Source organism: Diorhabda carinulata, chromosome 5, assembly GCF_026250575.1.
Source record: "Diorhabda carinulata isolate Delta chromosome 5, icDioCari1.1, whole genome shotgun sequence".
NCBI lineage: Eukaryota > Metazoa > Arthropoda > Insecta > Coleoptera > Chrysomelidae > Diorhabda > Diorhabda carinulata.
Window position 1 is genome coordinate 25526632 of NC_079464.1, and position 19170 is coordinate 25545801.

General features: G+C 34.5%; 1 protein-coding gene across 6 annotated transcripts in view; it reads left to right on the forward strand.

Moving 5' to 3' along the window:
• LOC130894160 (ankyrin-3-like) overlaps window positions 1-19170 on the forward strand; it is a 174036-nt gene that overhangs the window by 43216 nt on the left and 111650 nt on the right. For all 6 annotated transcript variants that reach the window (XR_009059299.1, XR_009059300.1, XM_057800775.1 and 3 more), the window contains exon 2: window positions 4468-4575. Coding sequence is in view for 4 of the 6 variants with exons in the window: in XM_057800775.1 (XP_057656758.1) it covers window positions 4468-4575 (108 nt within the window). In the remaining 2 variants the exon portion in view is untranslated. The remainder of the gene's footprint in view (window positions 1-4467; window positions 4576-19170) is intronic.

Sequence of the window (19170 nt, forward strand, 5' to 3'; positions counted from 1 at the left end):
TCAACTAAACTTATGTACTCACGTCCATTATAAATTATATACCACCGCGAATCCGACACAAAACACGGTACGTTTTCCGGTGAAAAAAACGGACGTCTACAAGCGCCGTTAGATAAAACTTCCTTCCCACCTTGTAAGATTTCATATAAACTAGTGAAATTTCAAACTAAATATTAAGGGTCGTGAAGTTTAGTACTTTAGCAGCAATATTCAGTAAGTAATCTGATAATGCAATCATAATAAGAATTGCTGAATTAACTAAATTAAATAAATTTTCGATTTATCGAGTAGCCACGAAGGGGGTTGCTGTGGATCATTTACAGAACCGAAAAACATTTAAACAAAAACTGAAATGAGTTGACAAAGCTATTCAAGAATTTATACGGGTTGCGAAGTTAGAAGTAATACAGCAAAAGATAACAGATTATCCTGAATACAATTATACCAGACATTGCGACAATTCTTGTCAGTATGTGGTTTTAAACCAAAAAAAAAACTGAATAAATGGATGGAAATAGCCGAATCGTCAAGGATAGTTCGATGGCGACAAGATTATTTGCGTCAGATAAAAGACTACCGAAGTTCTAATAGACGAATGGGGTACAAAAAAATGGAGTACAGTTCATGTCTGGTACTCCAGGTAAATTTTTATAATCTGCAATTGATATTGGAAGAACTATTCCAACTGCTCCGTTTAAAAATAAATGCGTGGTGGCTTTGTATATTTTTAAATTTTCTATGGACCGAAATATAGAGTACGTTCTTAAATTGATACCTTGTACGATATATTTTTATGAAATGATTATTAAAAATAATGGAGAACAATGGCTTTGTAGCATAAAAGTTGTTTATTTTTTTAAATTCATTTTAATTTTATCGAACAATGTGTCCATTGTTATATAAACGTTAATTGTTACACAACTGTCCACAAAGATGAGAAGGATGCAGTGATTTATCCGTTCTGGTGCAGTACACATTTTGAAAGCATTAAAATTTCATTCACTGATCTGTGCACTAACAATCCGTTACGTTTCTTGCGTTTAAAATAATATTGTTTTTCAAACATTTTTTATGTGTATTAAATTCATGTTTTGTTCGTTACCTATGTATGTAACTGAATAACCACTAAAGACTAATGTTTCACCTAGACAATTCATTTCTTATTTCCTTTTAAAAATTCTAGACGCGTGTGTTTTTGCGCAATAACCTAAAAGAGCAATTTGAATTTGATACATTTCTCACTTTCGGTGGCGTTTTAAGAAATTTCTTCAGAACATGAGTGGAAACGAGTCCAATTCTAGTGATTCTCACTATTTTCAGCCCGAAAACATTTCGTCAGAAGATCAACTATTCAGAAAACATATTTTCCTCATATTATTATGACGATCAACTACATGTAACCAGACATATTACTACAGAATGTACCCAATGTTTAATCTAAAACAAAGATGGTGGCCTATTTCAATATTTGTAGAGATGTTAAGGGGAAGTAGAAGCTGTACTTGTACTTTGAAAAATATTCCTCAGTATAGAAAATTATTTTACTTGTACGTTTTCGGTTGTAGCAGCGTTTGGATACAAATTGATGCACCTGGTAATATGATTTTGCAACATTTTATTCACTTCTCACAAGATGGAACCCCACTGCAATACTTCCCTGCAATTAGACAGTGGCTAAATTATAGATTTCCTGGCAGATGGGTGGGTCGAGAAGGAGCAATAGGATGGCTAGCACCATCGTTTTCCTATGAAGAAATTGAAGAGAAGAAATAAAAGCTAAGTGTAGAGAGTTCCAGTCAGAAGTTTTTGATATATTAGAAAAGGGTTCAATAGTAAACTCCTCGTATAAAAGCCATCAGTCCACGTGGACTGATTATCTCCACTGCCTACAGATAAAACCATCGAATCGTAAACATAAATGCATTTCTATTGGCCGAAGATGTCGAAAGACGTATGTATACAATTTCTTCGAAATATTTCTGCCAGACAGTCTGCTCTAATATTCAAATAAATTATCTAAGTGAAACATGGTTTGACAGTCATGATGTTGTAAATTTCGGTTGGGTTAACAATAGTAGAAATTGCTGTTCTAATTGGCCTTGTTCTAAAGGGAAGTGCATTATACACGCTGGAAGCAAAGACGGTTTCGTGTCTTCATTTATATCTGCTAAAAAAATAATGGGGTACAAAAAGGACTCAGTTCACGTCTGGTACCCTGTTCAAGCCAAACTTCCTTACAGTCAGGTACATTTTACTCGTCTTTTTACGTTTTATAATTTAATATTCAGTTGTAGCAAGTTAACGAGGTATAATAATTCTAGATTTTATAATCTGCAATTGATATTGGAAGAACTGCAACCTCTTTCCCACAATTTTGTTAATGGTTAGTTTGGCCCTCGAAAAAGTAACGGGTAATAACATCAACGAATGTAGGTGGATGAGCAAAGTAGGAAGTGACGGTCGTGACGTGGGATGATATGAACGAAATTACGTTAATTTGATAGTATCTGCACACGAAATATTACTATTCGATTATTTTCATAAAAAATTCCGGTAAATATAATTTTAATTTGTTTGATTCTCGTGATCACAGGAAAATTCGAGATAAAAATATTACATTGGCATCTAGCCAGGTTTTTCCAATCGTAAACACTCTACTATATATATATTAGTCGCAATACCAATAAATACAGGTTGTATCATATTTGAAATGAATGCATGTTTTGTATTGACTAGCTTAGATTGATTGGCATTTTTCATTAACTGTAACTCTAACATTAACTATAATTTTTGTCTAACTCAACCAGTACTTGTTGATAACGTTTGAAAACTAAATATACTCTGATCTTTCGGTATATTTTTATTGTTCATGGGTGAATGTTTGCTAATATACTATTTAATTACTCTTATGTATATATACAGGCTTATATGCAGACCATTTAGGTCCATAGCCTTGTAATTTCTCTCCACTTCTTTCGGTCCCTTGCTTTTTCTCTCCAGCTCTGGATGCCTCTTTCTCTAAGGTCTTCTTGCACCGTTGCTTTGGTCTAACTCTTTTCCTCTTGCCCCCTGGTATCTTCCATGCAACTCGTTTCAAGAGCCTGTCTTCGTCCTTTAGTTCTAAGTGACTTAGCCATAACATATTTTCGCTAGTTTTAATTTTTCTCAAAAACATTTAAATATGTTACTGATCAACAAGGAGATATGAATATGTATGTATGCTTGATAAGGCGTGGACTCACTGAATCCTGCACAATCTCTTTTATCTAGTATATCACAATTATCGAGCTATGGGATTCTGTGAAACCTTGCATACTGCATGTACACTACCAGCCAAAAGTTTTTGTCCACCCCATAATCCAATAAGCAAATTTCAAAATAATACTCTTCAACAAATGTCTCTTTGTCGAGGATGTGACAAGTTGGAAAATGCAAGTACCGGTAGATTTGTGAATTATTCTTGATCTATGAATGATTTTTTCGGTATTTATGATTGTAGTTATTCCTGAGAAACGCAAAAACGCTGTAATTTATATTTTTTGGACTAAGACATTTTTTTGTAAAGTTCGTTTACGAATTGTTTTAGTTCACGCAAATTCAGTCAATTTTGCATCGGATTGTTAATTCGGCCAACCAGCTAATTTAACGGCAAAGCCGAACATCCACGGCGCGCAGGTAATGCTCTCTATTTGGTGGGGTCAGAAGGGTGTGCTGTATTATGAGCTGCTAATCCGTTTCAAGAGAGCAGTAGCCGAAAAACGCCCGGAATACCGCGGAAACGCGACCAGACACGAGGCAATAATTATCGATCATGACAAAGCTCGGTCCCACGTTTCTATTCCAGTTAAGAGCTATTTGGAAAACAGTGGATTCAAAGTTTTACCTCACCAGCCTTATAGCCCAGGCCTTGCCCCTTCTGACTACCATTTAATCCGGTGAATGCAAAACGCCTTCACTGGAAAACGGTTTACATCAGAGCAAGATATCAAAAATTGGATTGATTCATTCATACAAGAGAATAATTTGGATTCGAAAACTTACTTTCTTCATTATCCAATAATCAATAGTTTAGCGTTAGATCACTGTCATCATCAGCATTCGATATATTAACTGGCTTCTAAATGCGGCTAAAAAACTCAATTTTCTAACAAGATACTCATACCCCAAGAGCTACAACATGCTTTTCTCTCCCATTGGACATGTATGGGACACCATCAATAGGTGACTGGGTAATTTATCTCTAGGTAACTTCACACGATCTCTAATTACAGATTCAGGAAATTTGGGGGGCAACACATTATTAGAAAAACTTTTTTTTTATCATATAAATCTTATAAAATGGTTAAACAAATTTTAGGTGTTCTTATAGGAATCAATATGACTATATGCCTAGAAAAAAGTTTGCGAAAGTGAAATGTATTTATAAAAGAATCTGAATAATATTATTCATATTTTTTTCTGTTTCAGACTGATCCAAACACAGCATTCCTCAGGGCAGCCAGAGCAGGACAACTAGATAAAATTATAGAATATCTAGATTCTGGTACGGTTAGGGATATTAATACGTCAAATGCTGTAAGTAGATTTCGTACTGCCTCAATCAATAAATAAAAGACCTGAATTTAAAACAAATAAAAGGGATCCCTTTCTATTAAAATAAAAAAATGCTCGGTATAAATGAAGTTTTATTATTATTTTCGATTAATCACACATGATGTTGCTTACTTACAAAACAGAGATTTCCTGCATTACTGGCTATTTATAAGGTTTCAATTTGAGATTGACAGACACACAAAGTTATGATATAGTTTGTTAATCAATTTAAAGCTTTCTGATATAATATATTTTTTGTTTTGTATGGTAGTGTGTAAATAAACAAAGATGACGGTTTTCCGACGCGCGAACTCGCGAAGTATAATTGTCTTCGCAAAATGGAGAAACTCTAAGTTGATTCCGTCAATTTCCAACGACTGGCCTTACGATTTATTTATGGACATCGCAAAGGCCAGACGTACCTGAAATTGTAAACGTTTAAAATCGAATGATAAATCTGTTGGAATCATCGGTATAAGTGGGATCAAAACATCCTCTCCTTTGTAATTTTCCTTTATGGTTTTTGACTCAAAGACGTTATTCATCCATTTTTTCGCAGTACTACATCTACTACTACTACTACATCATCCTGGATCATAACGGTGTCGAATGATTTGAAGGAAACCAACTGTCCAGGAAGAAAATTCTGAATGGTCGCATTGAGATCGTCGATATCTTTTTTTTTTTCGCCATCAATATTCCTCTTTCACCCAGCCAATTATGATTATTGAACTGTTGCGCTATATCAGAGAAACCACGCTGAATAAGCTCCTCTTTTGAGTCTGTGATAGAAATCTATGGGTAATGTGATGAATCTGGTCGAGGTATTTCCAATGTCTAACAACTTCTTCACAAACACATTTGCAGTTTCTATCTCAATAGATCATCAAAAAAGAGACGTGAAATGTCATTATCACAAAAGATCGCCGAAGTAAAGAAAATTATCGCGCACGTAGCAGTAATCGTCACTCACAAAGGTAGAAGGATGCACTCTTCGATATCGGTATCGAGAAGATGGATCGACATATTATTTGGTTGTCAAATGTCAAATATTACGGTTGCGTTCCGAAATTTAATTTGTGACAAAACTTAAGATTCATCAATCCATATATAGTTGGTTGTCAAATGTCAAATATTATGGTTGCGTTCACAACTTTAATTTGTGACAAAACATCATCATCATTGTTTTCAATTAATTCAGAGCGTTTGCATATCTATTCACCTTTTAACACGTTCAGGGCGCACGTCGTTCAGGAACGGCACCAGTACATCGATGAGGCGGACGCCTGTCGTTCCAGAACGACAAGCTCTTTGTCCCTTTCACCAACGGTTGGGAAGTTTCCATGACATTTCTACCTAAAACTCTCCTACTGAAATGTACATTTACTCAGTATACCTTTGGCAATCGAGAAGTCTGATCCTTCTCCATTCCGTTATTTGACAGAAACCAAATCGGGGGAAGGATGTGGGGGAAGAGAAGCCCAAATAAGATCCATTAAACAAATTAAAAAACTGACCACATATTTTTGTGCTGCCCAGAATGGATAGGACTATGTGTTGGTTGCTTCAAAGAGTACCATGACCAGTACCATATAAATATAAGTACGTAATTTTAAATGTAAATAGTATTTTTGCAAATGAAAAGTGTAAATAAAAAAACTAAATTGTTTGTTGTTCTTCTAAAATAACCTTTTTTACTAGCGGGCGCCCGTCGTTCTGAAATGAGTAAATATTAAAAAAAAAATTTAATTATTTTTCCATTCATCTCTATTAAAAATAGAGTAAAAATTATAAGTTAAAAAATTTTTTTAAGATCACAAGTTATTACCCTTATCATGAGGTCAGCATTGAACGTGTTAAACCTTTTCTAGACTCCACAAATAATTCAAAACCAAAATTAGACAAATCGGTCCATCCGTTCTCGAGTTTTAGCGAACATCAATCAATTTTTTGTATTTTGTAGCCAAATATTGTTGTTTGGGATAATGTTATTGTCTGAAAATTTATAATAATGTTTTTTTCAAATGTAATTGACATTACTTACTTGGATTTAGAAATATCCCAGCCAACTTAGGTAAAATACAATTTTCCAATAAATGTAAATACGCTTGACCATTTAAGTTACTCTCAATGAAAAAGGGGCCCCTTATTTTGTCGCCTATTATTCCAGTCCATAGATTCAGTATTCGGGATATTGGGTATGGGATTCACACATCCAACGAGGATTTTAACATGACCAGTATCTACAATTATGCCGATTAACGTTTCCTTTAATACAAAGTGGCTCCATCGCAAAACATAACATTAATTAGAAAAGTTGGATGGTTTTGATTGTAACATTTTTCTATTATTAGGTCTGCAAACTCTTCAAGTTTATCAAAATTGTCATCTGACATTTCTTGAGCCAACGTTACTTTGTATGGATGGAATTTATTATCACGTAAAATTTTCATTAACGATGTTTGCGAAATATCAAATTTTCTGCATAATTAACCAATTTCGTTAAACTTTTTCACTAATTTACTGACAGATCTTGTTATGGGATTTCGGTTAGGATATATGTAAATTATTAAAGGTATTACATGTTTCTTGTTGACTTCTACACCTATCATTAAAATATCGATTCGTTCTTTTTCCGATAAACGATCCATTGTGACTTTCAATAAACTTCAACAAAAATAATTTATTGAAACATCAAATTTGTTATTTTAGTAGTCATAGTCACCTAAATGTATTATTATGTAGCTATAACTACCAAATTATGACATTTAGGTATCGGGAACATTAGATGAAAAATAATAACTAAGTATTTCTTACGGGTTTCCAAAAGCGACAAATATACATGGAGATCCATTTGAAACAACAAAGCGCTTCCTTTAGTTTTTCAAATTATAATTTATTTTTTTTTTAGTTCAATCAACTAAGAGTTTTCAGTTCTTTAAATCAATTACTATACTGGACTCGCCTTATGACTCAATTCGTAATCAATCATTGTATCTACTGCTTCATCGTTATATAAGACTCTTGACAGTTAAATACTTGCGTTTTTCTTTTCGTATACCGTCTAAGGACAGTATGCGAATAAGTGCGACTACATAAATGCTTCCAGGAATCATAAAAAACCGATAGCATTATCATTCATGTAGCCCTGTTTTTGCTTCATATCTCGGAATGAAAATTTTGAATTAAAAAATTCTTTATTATTTATTTACTCCACCGGTTCTAAAGCCGCGTCTCCGGGAGGACATCGGTAAACCTAATGTACTTGAATGAGACTATTTTCCAAAATTATCAAATTAATGTATTCTCATCGATCTTTGACAAGTGTACAAGAGCAAGATTTTGAATTCACGTGAAAGCCCAAAGATTACATGCTCTCCTGATGAACCCTACAAGAATCAAGATATTATTCATAAGTATAATTTATGAATTTATCATATTGTCATCTGTCCTTAATAATTGTGTAAAAATTTCTAATTAATATGGCGTGGAGGCGATGTGGAGGAAAATGAAGTTCAAAGATTCCGTTACCCAGGTTAATACTTATTTACTCGAAGTTAATAAGAGCGTGTTGAAATATTTCCAATTACTCCTTCTAATCTTCTTGGTAATTGGTTGAGAGATAAAAGCTTTGAGACGCAAACTGTTTTCCAATCGTTTATAGGTAGTAGCACACGAATTGTATGATGAAAATTCGATAGTATATAGGAATAGACACAAATTCTAAATTGATGAGTTATCGATCCAAACGGATAAATTTATTTCTATACGAGAGTTGCTACTTAAAGTTTATACTTGGGCAATAGATCCACTCGCATACATTCAATAATGCATGAACGTTTGAATGTCAAAAATATTACTTCGTGTTCTATACCGCATAATTTGGCAATCGCTTAAAAAAGCTCGTATCGATTGGTGCAAAAAAATGCTGAAAATATTCTATTACGGAGCTTTAACAGACGTGTCTGGTGGCGAATCATGAATCTATCCATATAAACCCGAAACTAAACAACAATCGACTGTATGGGTCTTTCAAGACGAGCCAAATCCAACAAAAGTTATTTGCGTATGGAGCACCTCGAATCATATATTCATTAGAGTAACGCAAAACTGTCAAAATATACAAAAAATTAGAGAAATCAGTCGCAGAAGACGAATCATTCTCCACAACAGCAATGCGAGCTCTCACACATCAGTTCAAACAAAAACGTTTTTGAACAATCAAAACATCGAATTAATGGGTCCTCCGCTGTACAGTCCCCCAATAAAGTGCGAGATGAACGTTTTTCTATACCCGAAGAAGCGGCTGATGCATTCAAATCACATGCTTTGGAGGTACCTCAATCGGAATGGAAAAATTACTTCGACCATTGGTTCAAAATGGAGAGGTAATGGAGAATATTTTGAAGAACGTAAAAGTCATATCCAACTATAAATATTTGTTATTATTTGTCTATCTCAAAACTTGTAGCAATACTCGTACATAAAACGAATTATAAAAAGAGTAAGAAAATCAAGAATAAATGAGAAATAAGTAGAAAATATTTTCCGGATTATAATCGTAATAAAGATACGCTAATTTGGGTCTTCGGAGGTTTTATTTATTGAGATCTCTGATTTATGAAATTAAGACTTCCTGGTTTATCATAATTGGATTGGTTGGCTTTCGGTTTGGCTTTTTCGAAGTGGATTTATGAATTCCATGAAAAGACAGTGATTTATTATAAAAAGATCGCATTCCAAAGAAACATATATTTTTATCGGTCAAAAAGAAGTAAACCTAATATAACTAGAAAATGGATCAGTTCTTTGGTCTGTCTAACAACACCAATTCGAATAGAAATGATAACAACAATTGTTTGAGACATTTCTTACTGTTGTACGTCTTTCCCCTCTTCAGCCAAACCCCCTACCTCCTAAAAGATAGACCCCCACAATCAAGCTTTTCGTATAATTTATTTATCCATTCCAATTATCTGAGCAAGTAAGAAAAAGAGCTTATGCATCTGAAAAGTTTGTCGGAAACGGTAATCCTGAACCAGAGAGATCACTTATCACCTGATTGCAAATCCAAGACCCGAACGAGATTTTTATCGGTTTTTCAGAACTTCAACCTACGAAAACCTTCCATTCTCATTACCTTAATTCCATGATTTAATTTATAATTCATATATAATAAGCATTTTACGACAAATTCCATACCAGAAAGTTTGTATGTCAAAAAACTGTAAGCCTCAGCAACCACGTCCAATGTGGTGCTCATAATAATAATAAATAACATATTCGAAGAATTTATAACTTTTCATTAAAAAAAATATTCACTCAATGGCATACTAGAGTAGATTCGTTGATTTCAGATCATGAACAGGAAACCCCATCTTAGTTTCAGAAAAACATGGAGATGAATACAAAGTACAAAGGAAATTACAGGATATAATTTTTTTTTCTAATAACTGTTTTTGAAATTATTTACTCTGCTTATTTTTTGTTAGTTGTTGTATGTGTTTGTTCATGTTACTTTTAAAATAACTTCGGTGCACGTAATAAAAACTAGTTTTGTGAACTAGATGACCTACAGTCTAATCTATTTAATCCAAATACCCATAATTTAATTGAATAAAATTCCTTCAGTACATTTATTCGAATTCATTACGCAACAAAAGGAAGTGGCTTCTTCATCTTTTAAAACTGAACGTATAATTCTTTGCCTTTTTGAACTTGATCGACAGCGGCCGTCTTAAAATAAATTCGCATTATCTGGTTGTCGAAATAGCCTTTTTTTGGAAAAATTTCCTCCTTGTACTCAATGAAATGTGTGGTTAAAAGCTTCTTCTAGAAATATAAATCGAGGTAAAATCACACTCATAAGATCAAACCACTTCAAAAGAGCTTCAGAAATGTTAATTCCAATGAGTTTTTGACATATAGTGAGCAAATACACTCTGGTACCTCTGCAACATTGATTCAATGAACGTCTTATACCATTTAATTAACTTTTTGCAATGTTAGTTATAGCAGTTTTGGTCTTTCCTGAACACTCTTCATCAGTCAAACTGGTACGACCCCAATTAAATTACGTTAGTGAAAATTTCACGATCATAAACGATGTGATCCAATTATAATCGTATCGATTGAGCTAGATAGATAGAAACTTTTGAATATTAAAAATTGATCAATATTGCAATATTCCTGAGTGGTTTATCTCCATTCTGAACGTTTTAGTCTATCAGCATACATATAATACAGCAATGTCTTTGAATTTTTTCCCTCTCCCATATCTTAAAGTGTACCTTAAGTTGCGATTAAGGGTTACTCACCGCAGGCTCTAGCCCTGTTAGCAGTTAAGTATCTCCAAGCTTTGCTAGGTCTCCGACAATTTTAGTGCCCCTGGATTTCATATTGTCATAGATTCAGAGCAGCTCTACCACCCTTTTAACCAGCTTACTATTGACCATAATCAGTTTTGATTCGGTGACAATGTCTTTAGTACAGCTTCGAATTCTGTATAGATGTGTCCATAATTTTTTGATTCTTATTTGTAGCATCAAGCTTGGTGCCGATAAGTATTACCACTAGCTCGGTCTTCACAACCGAAGCGTAATTTACTAGGGAAAGTAGTAAGGTACGCAACCATTTTACGCTTGTATATACCGTCTTCAGCCAGCTTACCTCTTTGGATCCATGGTTGACTTCGCCTTGATCCTGCTGGGAAGCTTGACCTTTAAATTCCTGTCGAGTAGTTTTGCGGCCATTGGATCCTGTCAAGCCGTATTATGAGAATTACCTCCGCCCTGAGTTTCTTCGGCCCGTGCTGTATTGGTAGCTCATTTCCATATATATCTTCAGCATCAATCCACTTCTCCCAGACCAAGGAATCGTGAATCTGAGGATGATCTCGAATATAGATGAAGGTAGAAGGTTTGAGCTTCAATTGCCTCCAATGGTCCGCCTAGATACAAGGCTGGTCCTGCACATCTTTTCTAAGTGGGACTTCCAGGGCAGCTGGCTGATCAGCAGTTAACATTATTTTTCGATATGTTGCTTTGCATATAAATGCTATCGTATTAGCGAATTGAGTTAAAATTAAAAAGACAAAAACTATACGTACAGATTCCACTCAATTACTTGCCCATCTAACTTGATGGGACTTTTTTCTTCCTAGTGAAGGGAATCATTAAGTACCTCATTCGTAGTTTATAAGACACACTAATTGTTGTGATCCTTTTGGCGCTGGAGCTTAAATTAAATTTTTTTACTACCAATAAGATAACTAATTTCTTTTTGTTTATTAAACTGCCGAAGGATTTGATATAAAACCAATAGCTTTGTTATCTGATAACGTTCACTCAAGTGAAGTTAATCTTGGTAGGCTGGTTTATAGTAATAGATACTAATTAGTAACTTACTATTATTACTAAGATTCGGGAGGTCTTGTGGGTCATATTCACTTCGGTCATTTTTCTTGAGTCCCCTTTAGATTTTGCTCCGTGTTTTAATAACATTTCTATTCCACAGAACCGACAGTCCAGATCAGTGGCCCTGTATCTATTGTATCTGTAATAACAGACTTCCCCGTGTCTTTTGATGAGATCTAACGTCTACTTAGCTGCAGCATTACCAGTCTAATGGTCATATGATTGAAGCCATGCCTCTTTTCCCCTTTCCTCAGATTAAGCTGTTTCTTAAATCGCGGAGAAGGGATTGACGTGTAAGTTAGCGATTGAGTAACTCCAAGCTTGGCCAATGGCAAAAAATGTTATTGCCTCTGGGACAAATAAAAGTTTGTTGTATACTCAAAAACATACAACAGATCAGCTGTAAACTCTGGGTTCCTCAGTATCGCTGTGTATATGATACCCAAATATTCACATACAGACATACCTAGAAAATTATTTCTGGGGACGACTTTGTATTTTAATATGGATATAATACGTACAGTATGATGTGAAAGCTTTAAATGAATAGTTATCTGATTTAAACGTTTAGTTTACCGCCGAGATACATATGGAAGTATTCAATAGAAATCTACATTCAAGTACTCTTTGATCATTTAAGTATACTTAGATAATCAAGATGTTATGATTTTAATTCACTGGAACTATGTTCACGGAAACGTAAAAACTTATAAACATATGTATATGAATACATACCAATCCTATACAGAAGTTTTCTTCGTCATGCAAGGAGTGATATCTAATTGTATAAATTTTTTTAAAATAGAAACTTTCTTTTATAAATATACTTATCAAACCTAATTTTAGGAAACTTTAGTTTGTCCTAGGCCAAATCAGTGCGATAGGATTATCCGTACAGATTACTCTAAACCAGTCCGTCCTATGGCCGATAAAAGAAACTAGTTCAGCCTAGGCTGAACTGGTTGAGTCCAATACGAATAAGTATACTTTAAGATAGACCTGTGCATACTGGAAATCCCCTGATCGTATTTTTCATGTCCTGTCCGCCCCCGCCGTCCTCACTTGCAGCGCTTATTGATTTTAAATCCTCATTCTGTTTTTAATGGAAGACGTGTTAGTTGTTACCTGGTATTTTTATAAATATTTGTTAAAGAATATAACATTATACCGTTTATTTTGGTGTTACATGGATGAACCTCATACCATTTAGCAGACGAGCCGATAAAAACTAGCGGATGCCAGAGGAATTGCAAGGTAAAAATGATAGGGATAAAAATTCGGTCAAAAAGGCCTACTCGTGCCACGAAAAAGGAAAGAAAAATAGAAATATGATAGTAAACGCACCGGACCTAACCTGACCGAATCGACAGCATCGACGTATTTCCCGATCTCGAAAAAGGCATAAAAACAATAGAAATAAATGGAAATCAATTTTATTTCACAAAAATTTGGTCACTTCCCTCATCCTCTTCCATTGGAGATCGATCATTTTTTCCCGGATACAATCTACAATTATTGCATCGAATGGATCCACATTTTTTCGCCGGATTCGCCGTCTTCAGAGAAAGTCACAAAGATGCAGGTCCAAGTCGATTCCCCGCCTTGATATTCTTCTTCTCATGTGCCTGCAGCTGGATTCATTATTTTGGGTGTAGGCCTCTGTTTCGGAGTCAACAAAGGGCTCTTGATGGTTGACTGTAAAGTGCTGGTAGCATTCACTTTCTAGCGCCAAATATCCTTTCCAGCAGTCAGTATAAATGTTAGTCCCGACTTTGACATGCTTCTTTATCAGCTCTATCAATGTTTCGGCACTTCTAGAGTTATCAGGACATATTTCCACGCTCGACGGCTACCGGCTAATATCCAATGACCCTCCACCATGCGCCCTTTATTGTATTTTCATGGCTATGGAAAAGTTTATCATTATTGGTACTATTACAATGTATTATGATTAATTTGAAAATAAAATGTTCTAAATGTAATTATTATGCCTATGATTTATTGAAACACATGTATTCGTGAAAACCATGCTATAAGAGCCTCGACAGAAAAGTGTTTTGATGTCCGGATCCACTAAATATCTCACTTTTCTTTCATCATGCATGCATCATTACTATTTTCTCATTTCCCAATAACCACTTAACTAAAAGAAAAAAGGGTTCGGTTCCATTCTATATTTTTGGAATTTTCAATGCCCCTAAAGCGAAGAGGTTGAAGACAAAATTTTAATGACAACAAAGACGTTCAACATAAAGTAAATTCACATGTTTTCGCGGTTTTTTCAGTCAAATTGCATAGTAATAATTTTCTGCTGGACTTTGTGTATAGTATAATTTGAATAAATAACGTTATTTATTTTCATTGCTATTGTTTGAGACTCATAAATTATAAGGATTATTAATTTAGGGTTTATGATCTGCTAATAGTTTAACGATTATTCAATTACAATTGTGGTTCTTGAAGTTTGATAATACAGATGCAACAGATGTCACGGACAAGAAACATAACAGCTGCATATATAACGATCCTATGTGGGGCGTGTGACAAATACTTCAATGGTTCGGGTTCAACGAACATCATTAACTCACAATATCGTCTACGTTTTTTTTTAACCGGCACATTTTATGCGGTGTTCATTTGGTCTTAACTGTCAGAAGGAAGAAAATACACAGTTATTTATTGTTTTATTTCATCTACGATATATGAATTCATTAATATATCCATTGGTTGTTTGCAAACTTTGTTTCAGAATTAATGTATAATACATAATTTTTTTAAATAAAGTTAGGCTTAATATTTTTATTGGATTTGATCCATGTGCTCCTCCATCATACAATTTCAACTCTGTCTATCAAGATACGGGGATGGTCCCAGAACTACCTGGCTTGACCTACAGATGGCTGTAGTTGCTGCACTGTGCAATAGAGTACACAATCTATACAGCATATGTTTGAAGAGGCCACGTTGCTTAGTATTTTTTTTAGGGATGGGTATCGGTAGACAAAACATCGATGTTTGCCATCGATGTTTTTTCATTTAGTGAACATCGATAGTTGATAATCATCGGAAGAAAATCATCGATGTTTTGAAACATCGATATTTTCGTAAAAGAACAAAAAAGGAATAAAAAACAATTAAGATCATGAAAATATGAAAGAAACGTTGTAAATTAATTGATTTTTCTGTTTGTAAATTAACTGATTTTGCGTAATAGCTGATAGATAAATACAAGTTTTTGTTTCTTTAAAATTTATTGGTAAATAAAATCCTGAAATTAATTTTTAAAGTCGAAAACGAAACCTAGTTATTTTTAATATGTATTTGGTTGTATTACCTAATTAAAAATCATCTGTAATTTTTTAATCATTATTACACAAAAATAATTAGGAGAAAAAAAAGGGTTATGAGCCTCAAAACAAATTTCATTAAAAAGAAATAAATTTTACAATTTAAGTCGTAATAATAATTAAAAACAAAAAAAACAATATAGAACAATTGATCAATTAATATAAATATAATATAAAAATATATATATAATATATAAATATTAATATAAAATATAAAAATTTTAAAATAAAAATATTGGGAATTAGATTTTCCCAAAATTTGTCATCTAGTTCATGCAGAAAAATAAGTTTCGTAGCCATATCTTCTGAGAGGCGATTTCTGAGAGAGTTCAAATTCAGACCAGCTTGGGAGAATAGAGGCTCAGATGGAACTGAAGTGGCGATTAGGGACACATATTTGAATACTACTTTAAAAATAGTAGGTTAAGTGTCCTTCATCATTTTCCAGTAAGCCAGAGGGTTCTGCTAAATCTTCTCGTTTGGGGAATTTAAGTATAACGAAAGGTCTTCGGGCATTGATTTATGTATATGTTTCTATTTTTGCCATGCGCTCTGAAATCACTCAAATCGTACACCCGTGTTCCACAACCTTATTTATTCATGGGAGAGGATTCAAAAGATGAAATAATTAGTCTTGGCTAAATTGAAATTTATTAATTGAAGTAGCTTTTCAACAACTAGGAATTATTGAAATTACCAAAACATCGATGTTTATTTAAAACCATCGATAACTGCAAAACATCGATAGAAAATCATCGATGATTTCGTGAAACCATCGATGTTTTGATAAAATCGAACCATCGATACCGATCCCTAATTTTTTAGCAGCCATCAATAGTGAGCGTTTTCAGTTAACTTGTAAACATGAAAAAAACATAGTTATGTGATACTATACTTTCATTTGAAAGGCATTAGCACAACCGTTATGAAAGCTGAACTAGTTTCTACTCTGAGTGAGACTACTCCTTCGTTATTAACAGTAAAATATTGGGTAGCAGAGTTTAAACGAGGCCGTACGACTTGCGAAGACCAGCATGGCAGGTGACGACTCCAGAAGAAAATACACAAAACGGTACTGGATGATCGTCGACTGGAAGTGGGATGGGATATGAGAAAGCTTCACTTAAGATGGATGTTGCGATTGCTCACAATAGAACAAAAACAGCGTTGGGAAGAAATTTCCATTTCCAAGTGTTTGGCAATGTTTCACTGAAATAAAGCCGATTTTACTCGCCGTTTCATAACCATGGATGAAACGTGGGTCCATCATGAAGAAGAACCGGCTCCAAAGAAGGCTAAGACCTTTCTATCTGTAGACAAGGTCATGGTGTCGGTTTTTTAGGATGCGCGTGTTATAATTTTCATTGACCATCTTGAAAAGAAAAAAACTATCAATGGCGATTAATATTACAACGTTTGAACCAAGAAATCAAGCAAAAACGGCCGCATTTGGCTAGAAGCTCACACATCCGTTAATGCAATGGCCAAAATTAATGAATTACAGTTTGAATTGCTACCCCATGCACCCATATCGCCAAATCCAGCCCCTCGGATTATATTCTTTTTCTAGACTCGGTGGTCAAAGTTTTTCCAAGAATGAACCGGTGATGTCGGTCAGGTCAAATTAAACATTCATAATTAATTCGTGAATGAACACATGCACTGACCATATTTTGAACAAAGCATGCACATATGAAACTGGACACGAAATTGTATTTTTTTTTAAATCATAAAGCTAATGCTTATGCTTGTTTTTAATAGTGCCAATTAGGGACAACTGACCCTTATAAAAGACTTATATACCTTACCCATAACTATCATCACAACAAATGATAAAGCTTCTTAAGCGGTTACCGTTTTGCGATAAGGCCAGAATCAGCGAAAGGTGGCAAATGCGCTGAATATGAGTCAGTTTGCTGTTTCTTGAGTTCACCGTCTTTAAAAAGAGACTGGTAACTTTCATCGAAGACGCTGTTCCGGAAGAAAAAGGTACACATCCGAGAGCACATCGCTTAGGAACCTCGCCTTCACTGGTGTTTTAGTCGAAAAAGAGCTCAGAGAAACGCGATAAGTGGCTAGATACTCAGACGAAGACTTGAGCCAAAAACTAGCTAGTGGCTCCAAATTAACCTCAGCCAGACCACGATTCGTCAAAAATAACGTCAATTGGATTGACGAACAATGGGGCTGCGTTAGATATAAAATGTTGTGAAAAATTATTGAACAGATGGTATGTCAGTGTAAAGTTTGACGTCAAAAAAGTAAACCAGAGTTACGCAAAAAATTAAAAGAACAAAGATGTCCACCGAAATGGTGAAAATCCAAAAATTGTAGTAACCAGGCATCATCAAGTAGCTGTATTTAAAAGGGTTAAGAGGTAAGCAGATTTACGAAGATATGCTTAATACCCATCGGTGATGTATGTCCCTCGTATGCGACCGTGAAAAATTGGACTGCACGCTTCAAAAGAGGTAAATTTTCCATTGAAGACGATGACCGATCGGTAAGGCCAGTTTCTGTGTCAGTCCCCGAAAATATCGATGCAGTTCATGACATGATTTTATCAGGCCGTCGAATTGGGCTAAAACGGATATCTGAAGCACTGAATATTTCATACGAACGCGTTCATCATATAGTTCACGTCAATTTGGACATGAGAAAAATTGCTGCAAAATGGATCGCTAAATGTTTGAATGTTGACCAAAAGCGTGCAAGGGTAGAAGCATCGCGTCCGATCTGTACTCGATTGAAAACGATCTTCTCAAATCGAATTGTTACTATGGATGAGATTTGGGTACATTTTTACGATCCAGAAACAAAGCAACAATCGATGGAATGGCGACGCTCTGGTTCTCCAAGACCTAAGAAGTTTCGTGTCCAACAATCTGCTAGAAAAGTTCTTGCTTTAGTTTTTTGGGATTGCCATGGAGGAATCATGATTGATTTTTTGGATAAAGGTGGAAAAATAACTGGAGATTACTATTCGACTCTACGGGAAAAAATTAAAAAGAAAAGACGCGGAAAGCTATCCAAAGGTGTTTTGTTTTTACAGCACAACGCCCCTACACACAAATCTCATGTTGTCATGCAAAAAATTAAGGTTTGAATTACTAGAACACCCCCCTTATTCACCAGATTTGGCTCCGTCCTTCATCTTTTACCTCAACTGAAAAAAAGTTTAAAAAGTCGTAAATTTTCTTCCAACGAGGAGGTAATAAAAGCTGTGGAGTTCTGGTTTGTAGAACATTTTTTTGAAAGGTCTAGAGACGTTGCAGGTTCGCTGTAATAAATGTATCCAATTAAGAGGAGAATATGTTGAGTAATAAAATATTTTGACATTGAAATTTTGTTTGGTTCTATAGTAGTCTTAAGAATTTTTTAATATATCCTCGTATGATACCATGCCCGTCTAAGCGTTAATTGATTTGAATTTGGGCGATAGATGGACGAGAGCCATTCTCATGGGGATACCTGACACAACTCATTATCACACACTCCGTATATCGGCTTAGAATGCTTATTTAAATTATTGAATCGAATTTATAATATTATGAATAAATTGTCCCCAACGCGGTGGTTATTTTCTCATATCTAAATTCACCGTTACTAGAGCAGTTAGAGGCATTGTAAACGCTATTTTCCAAACTACAAAAATTCTTTTCTAGGTAATTATTTTTTTGTAATGGATAAATTCACGATTTTACTCTATGATTACTTTCTTATGTGCATCCAATTTAACCAAAATAACTACTTAGCAAAGCGGCGGAACATGACGTACTAAATCTTTAATAAATTTTTTTCGTGGAATACTCAAT